Source organism: Drosophila kikkawai, chromosome 3L (assembly GCF_030179895.1).
Source record: "Drosophila kikkawai strain 14028-0561.14 chromosome 3L, DkikHiC1v2, whole genome shotgun sequence".
In the NCBI taxonomy this organism is placed as follows: Eukaryota; Metazoa; Arthropoda; class Insecta; order Diptera; family Drosophilidae; genus Drosophila; species Drosophila kikkawai.
This window is the reverse complement of record NC_091730.1, coordinates 17,423,924-17,435,019: the sequence shown is the minus strand read 5'-3', so window position 1 is coordinate 17,435,019 and position 11,096 is coordinate 17,423,924. Positions and strand designations below refer to the sequence as shown.

The 11,096-nt window shown below is 35.3% G+C and overlaps 1 protein-coding gene across 1 annotated transcript; it reads left to right on the top strand.

The window, feature by feature from the left end:
- Positions 1–1,295: 1,295 nt before the first annotated feature.
- CheA75a (Chemosensory protein A 75a) lies at positions 1,296–2,087 on the top strand. The gene is made up of 2 exons (XM_017175448.3): positions 1,296–1,346; positions 1,413–2,087. Exons 1-2 carry the CDS (start codon positions 1,296–1,298, stop codon positions 1,914–1,916), a joined length of 555 nt encoding a protein of 184 aa, XP_017030937.1. The 3' UTR covers positions 1,917–2,087.
- Positions 2,088–11,096: the final 9,009 nt, after the last annotated feature.

Sequence of the window (11,096 nt, the reverse complement as noted above, 5' to 3'; positions counted from 1 at the left end):
ATAAAATTATGTAAACATAAATAAATTAAATAATTGCTATTCCCCTTAAAAAACTTACAACTTCGAGTTAGAAAATTACTACTAGCTTATATTCTTTTTAAATATTTCAAAGCTACCAAATTAATCAACTTATTCAACAATTATTCTTACGAGGTACCTTAAGTTCAGCATATTAATTTACATACATTTTTCCGGGATGAGAATGGGCGGCATATGCCCCCCCCTTGAAAAGCGGGCAATGCCAAGTTGAAGTGACGTTTTCATTTTTCGGAAAATCCCCTCTCATTTGACTCTTCCTATTTATAGGTTGTGGCAGGCGCGGGCGCGTGTGTGTCCCCTATTTAATTTTTTTGTTGTTGTTCAGTGCCTCCGCCCCACCGCCACCGCCCCCCGAAATGCGTACGCTTTTCCCCGTTGGATCTTGAATGAATTTGTTATAAATATAAACTAACGCGCCCTCTGCTCTGGCACACACACTTTCTGGGGAAATCCATCCGTGAAAATGTAAAATATCTCCTGCTGAGTTTAGTTTTTCTGGCACTGCGCACTTTTTGTATTTCGTGTCTTTTGTCTTCGAGTTCGTTTGCTGCCTGTCTTTTGTTTATAACTTTTCAATTAATGCTTTATTATCGCTCTTTTTTAGGGGGAAAAATGCTGATGATCTGTTGATGGGACTTCGGCTGAATTTTTGGGGGCCAACATCTGGCCGGGGGTAGGTGGACTGGCGGTGATTCCAGCAAATTGAATTATTATAGTTGGATTTTCAACACCACGAGGGAATATCGATGATGGGGGAACGAAAATTAGAAGGTGTTTCATTGGCAGGAATGTGATTGATTTTATTTGTTTTGTGTTTTAAGAAAACAAGAAGTGTTTCAATACAATAAAGATTTATTTGGGGAACTATTTTAGAACAAGGTAAATCCATTAAAATTACTAGAAATATATTTAAAATATTTAGTATTATATATAGTAAATAATTAGGGTTATGCCTTTAGTATTTACTCAATGATGAATTATATTTTAAATGAATCATATCATCATTATATTATTACATATTCAAGAGCAAAATTTGTATCAAATTTTTAACGAGCTTGAAACAAGGCAAACTCCTTGTTAGAATTTAAAGATCGCAATCGAAAAACAATGTTGCCATTGAGCAAACAGCAAAAAACAAGATCTTGTATCTCTATGAACTATACAATATATGAAAACATGAAGATCGCGTGCCGAAATCAAGTCAAAATTTAACCCATAAATAGGGCTGATTCTGTAAAGTCTATTAACAGTTCAAAATGAAGTGGACTGTGGCTGTTTTACTACTTCATTTGCTGCACAATATAAAGGTGAATAGATATTATTAACTATCATTATTTATCATTTCCATATTTATTTCATATTTCATTTACCAGTGCGAGCAATCCTATGTGGTTAGCAATGAAAAGCTGGAACCCTTTGAGGGCGATTCCGAGACCTTGGTGATCTTTAATGGCCTGAAGACTGTCGGCCGGGAGAGAGCCCTCAATGGATCCTTCAAGTTCCTTGGTGAGATGAACAACGATGACTTCAAGGTCTCGGTGGAGCTCTACTCCAGTCCCAATGGCGATGGCGACTTCAAGCGTATGGTCATGGATGTTCCACAGACAAGCATTTGCGAGTGCTTCAAGAAGTTCTATGTGCAGTTTGTCCAGCCTTCGGTGAAGCAGGGAGAGACCACCAATTTCCCGCTGGTCGATGAGGATTTCTGCCCCATTCCCGAGGGTGATTTCTACATTAAAAATATTCTCTTCAATACCGACGACTGGCCGCAGCAAGTGCCTCGGGGAATTGTCAAGGCGATTATAACGTTCTTCAATGCAGGAAAAAATGTTGGAGGTCTGATAGTGGTTGTCAAAATTGACGATCGACAAAGTTAAGAGGAGCTAAAAAAGGTAGAGGTTCTGGTGGATTTTATTCTTTCTATTTAGATTGAGGAAATGAAATAAAGTTGGGGAGATGAAATTCGTTTACTTTTTATATTACCCAATTATTTAAACATATGTCATATTAGAAAAAAAATTAATAAATGTCTTTGAAAGCGAAACTAACACCTGGAAATATTTATTTTTTTAAGATAAAGTATTTTTAAAAATTTAAACTGCAATTTTGAGTTTTACCTGACTTCATATTTAGGTGTTTCAATAATAGAAATCGAAATTAGATTAGAAATATTTTGTGAAAAATTATGATAGATATATTAAAAAAACCATAAGAATATAATAAAGATATTTAAAATTCCTTAAAAATTTAATAAATATATTTTAAATCTAGTAAGGTATTTTGTAGTTTGATTTATGAAGAAATGCTTTCCAAAAGAAATGGTATATAGTTCTTAAAATTGGAATGTTATATAGAAGACTAATTTCTGTGTAAAAATAATAACATAAAAACTATCTAAAAAATACCCCAGAACTTCTTTTGATATATTTTCCTTTACTTATCATTCAATTGTCGAATAGTTCACCTCCACCACCTGCACGACCTTAGGAACTACGACCCAATTGTGTCAGAAAATCAACCACAAAAGATCAACAAATTTTCAATTGTTGTATCGAATCAATAAAGTTGCAATCCACTGCGGTCACCTGGTCACCTAGGCCGCAGTTGCGGTAAGTGTCCAGACCCCCGTGGATTGCAGACAATGAGACCCCCGATCAAGACAACCAAGACTCCATACGCGGACACCTATGTCACGCACCCACTCCCAGAATGGACGAGGAGGCCTTTCAATTTATGCAAAGCACATCGAGATCGATCGGAGTTACTCAATTAAGTGCCAACGATTTGCAGTGAAGTTTTCAATTTCAATCGCCTGCACAGAGAAACGTGCCACATGTTGCGAGTGATTTTGTTTTTTTTTTATTTATTTTGATTTTGATTTTTATTTTTGTGGGGGACGCCAGCAGGTTTTGCGGCTCTGCATGCGCTAATTTGAGCAAATCAAACAAGACCTCGGCGAGAAAAGATTTTCAAAGTTGTTTTCGGTGTCTAGGAGCCAACCAGTTTCGATTGCTGGTGCTGCGTGCAGTCTTTTTGATGTGCAAAATAAGAAAAAAAGAACCAAACACCTGCCACAATTGATTAAATCACGGCAATTCATTACTGCGAACGATGAACTACAAACAGAAACAAGTGAATACGGCTTAATACAGTGCGGTTAATGGCTGTAAATTAAAGATCAGTTGATGTTTTTGTTTAAATAAAAATGAGTTTAGATTGAGGTAATAGTTGGGAATATAAAGTTGTAAGATAAAATAGAAAAATAGAACAGTTTTCAGTTGGGAATTCTAAAAAGTAAATTTTTTTTAAATAAAATTTATTTAATAAAATATTCTCAGCTAATATTTGTTAATTTCTGCCTTTTACTGTATTGTTAAAAATTCCAAATCGAGGTTGATTGATTTTGTGGGTTCTTTAGATTCGTGGGTGTTCATTCGAACGTGAGGGTTTCCATTCGATCAACAAAAACTGGCTCAGACACAGTGGCTACCAATCGATTTCCCTATTTACTCCCCGCTGATTTTGGCCGCATAAATCAACGTTTTTGCGCAATAAGGCTTTTTGGCACGTTCTAAAAGTGTTAATTGGATTTTTTTCTAATCCCACACAGCGATTTGCATTGACTAAAATTGCAATTTGTGTGTGGGTTCATGTCGATCAGTGATTTGATCAATGCTGAAAAGTGCTTCCATTTATTCGTCAAATGCAAATGAACCTTATTACCCAACCGTTTAAGCTAAAGTTAATGAAGTTTAAGGCTAGATAAAATATCAAAGAATTCGCTAAAAATTAAACAAAGGATTGGAGTTGAAAAATAAATGGAAATGGTAGATGTAAAAGGTAAAAGGTATTAATAAAACAATGATAAATATCATTATTTTGATACTTCGGGAAACCCCAGTAGAAAAATAGATACAGAAATCTTTGTTTCATTATCACTTACACCAAACTAATAAATTAAAACAAATTTATATATCAAATAGACATTTCCACATTTGACCAACTGAGCTTTGCTCTGGGTAATCTATTATTTTTACGACTTCTTCGGGAATTCCGAGTGTGATCTTTTATATCAGTTTTTGATTATTTCCAGAATTTTTCACAATCGCTTTAATGGCAGCCCAAGCAGGGTCATAAAACTGTTTGAATCTTGGACTCCAAGCCCGCAGCTGCTGCCTTTCAACTTGTACAAATTGTTTTCAACAGAATTATTATGGCATCTATCCCAAGGCCCAAGTATGATAGCCCAGCAGCAGCGACAATGATTAAATATTTGGGACTTCTGTGTGTCGGAATCCCACAAAAAAACAAAAAGAACACTAATGGAGCGACGCGACTGAAACAATTTTATTAATGGGTCGCGTGATTTAATGTGCCCTCCGTTCGATATGGATATAGTCATAAATCTGTGGGGAAAATGTGTGCCGCTTAATTGCGTAATGATTGAGTTAGTTGTTGGTCCGGTGGATTTTTATGATCCTAACCGCTAATTGGAGGATCAGAGAGCGACTCCCCACGGTGGAAATGATTACAGAAATTGAGCCAAGAAATGAACTTTTGAACTTTAATGAGGAATTTCTCAATTGGTTTTAGTAAAAAAAGAGTTTCTTACGTTCTGGATTAATTTGATTGGGTTTGAACATGGTTCTTTTTCAGTTCCTGAAGATTTCCCTGAATTTCAGTTTGTGCCTTTAAAGCTGTCATCGAAATATCTCAAGCGCTTGCCACTTCCTCAAACAGTGTCATAAAATTCTGCTAATTAAACGAGAGCAGCAGCTGACCCAAATCTGGCCAGAGCGTTTCGCCATAAAAACAATAAAAATCTGAAAGATTTTTAATGGGGCAATTCGAACAGAATATCCACAGATTTTCCACTTGAAAGTTTTTGCAAACCAAAAAAGGGACAACAAAGAATGTTGAACCTAAAAATCCGCTACAAATGGCTGTGTACTTCAGTTTTGAAGGGGAATATACGCCACGTGTATGCTCTTCCAAAAAAATGAAATGTTTGTAAGGACTCAGTGCTTTACTATGTTGAGAAAAACCTTTCAAAGCTAAAAAGAAAAGCCTGTAATTCCAGCAAGCCTCAAAGTATGCAAAGGTAACTTAGTTGTTTTGGTGAAAAAAAAGGTCCACCATCATCGTTGCGAGGGGACAAAACCAATTTATAGATAATAAAATAATTAATCATGCACTTGTCCAACTGAAAGTCCGAGGACACGCAAACACCCATCGCATTATGGCCAGGATCCCTTGGCCATTAACTTGGCTGTCTGAAGGGACTTGCCGACTATGATTGATGTCTGCGAGAGTGACTAGACACAATTTTCCAGCTCAGTCTGTGTGCGAAAATCACGAAATTTCCTCTGGCCAGAATGATTATGATAAGACAATTTCACTTGGCTTCTCACTCTAATTAAACTTGTCTCAATTCTATATTTTTTTTTTCGCTCCATCATGGTAAATAAGAAGCGTTATTCATTAATGCAGGCGCAGCCATTCAGTTGACTCGATGAATTATTCATGTAGATATTTCTCCCGAGATTTCCACTAACCTTATAATTTACTCGGCACAAGTGGCACACTTATTTCTAGGCTTGGACTCATAATAGATCTGAAGGACCTGAAAGAAAGGGAGTACCCAGGCACATTAAGTGATTCCGAATGGTCAAATGACTTGGCAAAGGATCAAGGGAGGTTGAAAACATAACAGGTGTTGGGATATAGTCATCGACATTAGAGTTTCCACAGGAAATAAAAGAGATTATGCAAGGAAATGTCTACTTTTGTGTCTAATTATTACACACCAATTTAAGCTAAGCTCTAAGCAAATCATTTTAGCTCCAAACTTTAAGCTCCTACTTAACCTATTACCAAAAATTATCCCTGCTTAGCGAGCCTTCGGCTCTCTTTCTACCAGCAAAGTGAACATTTTGCACGAAATTGCATTGCCAAGTTGAACAATGATTTATGTGGCAGGCTGCCGCACCTACATTTATGCCACCGCGTGGCCATAAATCACACCAAAAACGCAAAGCTGCGATTCTACTGCAGACCTGGCTAAAAGCAAGCCCAAAGCAAAGCCAAACCAACCAGCAAGAGAGCCGGGCCAAAGTGTCTGTCAGAAAGTCAGAAGCGGGCAAAGTCAGAAGTCTGGGCAGACAACAAATTGATATTTTTAACATGCGAGTTCAAATAGATAAAGTCAATTGATGGACGGACCGAGTGCAGAGCCGCAAATAAGAAGAAAAATCAGTAGCGGTCCCCACAAGACAACCGCCCCGAGAGAAGTCTCGCATGGCATGACAATTAGCCGACCCACAAGAGGCCCCAGCGTGCCCACTGTGACGCCTCCTTGGGACACTGCACAGTGGGGTGACAGGACTTGTTAAAAATTAAATAAAATTAAAGTATATGAAATATAATGTCATAGAGAAAGCTTTTTATATTATGAGAATTTTTAATACAAGAAGTTTTTAATAACAAAAGTTTTTGTAATTTTGATAAGGGTTTTAAAAAGCCTATAAATATTTTAGTTAAAAATTAACACTAGCTCAAAGTAAGGATATACAACTTTTTCTGGAGAATTTGTAGATTTTGATTACCATTTATTTGTAAAATTTTATATTATTCTTAATAAATAAAAACCTTTTCTTTTTGTTTTGCTTACCTTTCAGTTCACTTAATTCTTCATAAATAAATTCTTTTATTTTAGTGATAGTTAGTTGTTAGTTTTTTAAGCTTATTTTTTAACCACTGTTCGTATTTCGCTGTCAATTTGTTTTCCTTCCCCTCCCCCTTGGCACCAACTACTCAAGCCCCTCTTTTTCCTAGTTCTGCTCGCACTCTTGTCACAAATTGTGCAAATTTATTTTACGCGCTAAATGCAAAACGTGCCCGGCCAGCTAAATGGCTAAAAATTACAACTCAAAGGGAATCTTTGCTTAGCCTTCCATCTATTGTCAATAAAAGAAGCTGCTGGCTCCCCATATTTCTTTTTTTGTAATGCTTCTTTTTTTAAACTGCTGCTCTTAACTTCCTTGAACTGTGGGCCCACCCACAAATTCTCTCACAAGCACTGTGATGACGAGATATTTATTATTAAAAAAAAAAGGTTAAATGGGTAATATTTGAATTTATTACTAGTAACTGTCGTTTTTGGATAAGGATTAAAAGAAAAAATTTAATTTTATTTATAAAATTATTGTCATAAAAAAGGTTTGTAATATATTTAATAGATTTCAAAGGCTTCTAAAAATACAACCTTATGAAATATTAATTTAATTGATAAACAACTATGTAATATAATATTTAAAATTATTAATATGATAAAAAAACCTAAATAAATTAATAAATAAATTATTAAGGAAAGAAAAATCTATCAGGACTGATGTTTCTTATCTTTTACATATGCAGTGAGCATTCTTTTTTCTACTAAAAAGGTTTATTAAATATTTAAAATAATATTAAATAATTTTAAATTATAATAAAATATTTCTAGAACAGCTAAAAAGCAGCCAAATTAGCAGACACTCATTTTTGAAATGAGTAAAACTTTGGCCTGGCTTTTAATTTGCGAAAGCCCCTTCCTAAACTCCGACTGCCTAACAATGCGTGAAGTTTGTCGCCGCTTTTGATGGATTATAAAGGGGAGTTGGTAGCTTTTCCCGGAGAATGGGGCTTCTATTTTGCCTTAACACTTTTGCCCTTTGTGTGCGCCTGTAATTATTAATGTATGGCAGGCATTTTCTTTTATTTTTCGGTTAAGCATTATGCAATTTATTTCAGGTCTGGCGCTTGACAAGTTTTCTGCGCATTATATGCCCTGATGGACAAGCCTTTTTTGATTAATTACGAGTTTAGAATGTGAATTGTTTGAAGGTTTTGAAAGGGGTTGCTTAAATTATTAATTGCCCTTAAGTGGGGGAATGACTTCTTCAAGAATTAAATTCTTTAAAAATCTTATTCCGACACACATGAAGACCAGCTAATAGGGCTTAAAGAGCTTATCTCACTTTTCCTCGACCCTCTTCACTTAATATTTTTTCGTCTGAGCTTACAAATGACCGGTGGCTCCTGTTTTTTGTTTGCTTTATACTGGCTTTAGTTTTTATATTAAATTCGCTGCCGTCTGGACGCTGGCCATTAAAAGCGATGCTGCTGCTGCTGAGGGAATGCAGAGGGAAAAAGGATACCTTTTACGTAAATCCCAGAAGGAAATTAAAAGCCAAAATGAAGTTGCAATGGGAGTAAAAAAAAGTACAAACAAAAAAATATTGTAAAAGTTCAGATAGTGGCCATTGAGAATTTGTCTACATATTTACAAAACAACAGTCCTTTTGGGTCGTCAAAAGTCCACTTATTAGGGATAAAATAGGGTAAGAAGCTTGTTTTTAAAACTAAAGAATATCCTGTTAATTGAAATTAAATTATTTAATATTTTTACTGAGAAAAGAAAATATTTTCGTGGCTTATTTACCCATTAATTTCCTTTAAAAACCATTTTTATATTTATTAAACACACAAAAGTTGTCTTTTATCTTCAAATTTTCATTGATTATTTATTTTTTATTTATTTAAATTCAAAAAAATATTCTAGTATAAGAAATATACCCCTAAATTACAGGGTATCTGTAGCTGGAGCTGTGGCATATAACGACACTGACAACTGAGTGACGCAGCCGCGGGTGTCATGTCCTTAGTATTTGTTTTTTGTGTTTGGTTTTTACTTTGTTTTTGCTTTTTATTTACCAAAAAGTCAAACAAAGCACACAATTAAAATGGATCTGGCGGCAAAATTCGCGAAAAACTCCACTCACATCGTGTCTTTTTTCGGTGATTAATGTGTCTTTAGCGTTTTCCGTCGCACAGAGTTATGATGATTACTTTGGCCACGCCTCCTGTTACCTGCCAGACACCTGTCTAAACACCTGAATATTTAAGTAGAAATTTACCAAGATCTAAATTAAATACAAGGAAAATAAAATGAGAAGTGAGACCAATTTTTAAGGTATTAAAATTGGACGAAGATGTTGAAAAAATGCTTTGAAGGCTTTATTTTCTGGATAACCAGTGTATAAATATATTATAAAAAATTATTTTCTGTTTTTTAAATTGTATTTTTAAATATTTATTTTAACCTCTTTGCCTTCTACAATTTTTAAAATATTTTTTCATTGATTTTATGAATTTACAAGTATTTCTATATAAAATAAATTGTCTCTGCATGTGTCTCTTTACATATAAAACTCATAATTTTTTCACTTCCACCCCCGTTTTTGCTGGACTTTTGCAGACACTTAGTCCTTTGGCTAATCATAAAAAATATTAAGCGCTGATTTTGACGCGACACTTTTAACGTTCGAGCGTGCTAATGAGTTTTTGTCAAGTTATTCTGTCTGGGTCCGAGTTCGGAGTTCGGAGTCCGCTGCTTTGTTAATTAGTTCTTCCGCTCCAGAAGTATTTAAGGCTTACGTGCTAGTGTAATATTTTTCCTCCTTTTTTTTGGGGGGGGTTTGTCCTCCGACATGCGATTAATAAATAAATGCTCCGGAGTCCTGGGGCCTTGCGTGTCGTCGGTGTGTCCCCAGTCGGTCCTTAAATGCCTTTTGTTTGTAATTTGTTTATGGGTTCATTTCCCAGCGGTCAATTGCTCGGCTCGTCTGTGATTTTTTATGGTTTGTTTTGAATTTTTTTCTGCCACCTAGCAAGCCCCTTTTGTTTTCTATAAATTTTTTTGTTGTATACGTTCAAACACCTTTTCAATTAGCCAGGCCGCACTTAAAATCCATTTCAGGCGTTAATTTCTGATGGCACAAAAAGCGTTTAAGCTTCGCTGAACTGGCAAGTGACACCTGCCACCCAAACACCTTGAATGAAAGCCCGATCTCTTAATTTCCCCATTTTCCGGAAGGGTTTTTTCACATGCCAACTGACGATTTTTAATTGAGCGCGCAGACGTGAGACATTTAAAAAACATTTGAAGCTAAATATTTCATTGGAAAAGGTCTCGCATTATAATAAAATGGAAGTACATATTAAGGTTAATTTCAAAGCAAAGTGCTACAAATTGATTTGGGGTGGAAAATGGGGAAGTAGATATTTTTTTTGTGAGAAAAGTGAAGGTGAGAAAGGGTACAGGGGGTTTAAAAAGTAAAAGAATTGTTAAAAAGGACATTTAAAATTGAATAAAAAATTCTAAATAAATAACAAATAATGTTAAGTTTAGAAAACTTTAGTTGGTTAACTTGTTTTAAAAAAATATATCATAAATAACCCTTCCAAACTTTAGAAAAGTAAGCATTACTTTTTTAAGTCTGTAAGAAAACTTAAATTTCCAGCTTGATAAGAAAATAAAGTTTGGCTTTTAAGAAAATTCACCTTGTAGAACCCCAATTAAACTCACCTAATCTAGGCTTATTTTAGATAAAAACCACTTCCCAATAATGTCTTTATTTTGCCGAGAAAGAAAATAAACCAACTTTTAGGTCAATGAGTACTCAGCCTTATCAGTAAGCCATATACTTGATGTTGGAAATTACCTAGTAAATATCTCCCCTCTACCAGATAGAAATTCCTAATAAAAGAACGGTAAAAAGCCTGGCAATCATTTGAAATTCACACGCCTCTGAGTCATTCCAGGTTGATCTTCTCTCCCCCTACCATTCGCTCCCAATTAACAATGCAAACAAATCATTGGACCCAACAACAAGTTCAGGAAATTTGTATTTGTAACATTGCCACAAAAAAGTCCGGTCAGAAAAAGAGAAGGTTTCGAAAAAAATGACAAACATATCTGTGGATGTATCTCTCTTTATGTTGTATCTTTGTATCTGCTGGATGTATCTGCTGCACGTCTCATTGTCATTAACCCCGGGCATACCTTTCTCTCAATCTCAACTTTTGCGCCTGTGTCATCTAATTGACATTTGTTAATAGTTTTTCTTTCCCCATTTTCCCTTTGGTGCATCCCATAAAAGGCGTTTGTTCATGAAAATTGTCTGTAATTTTTTTTATTGCCAGCCCAATCGCCAGTGTTCGTCTGCATTGTGTTGACT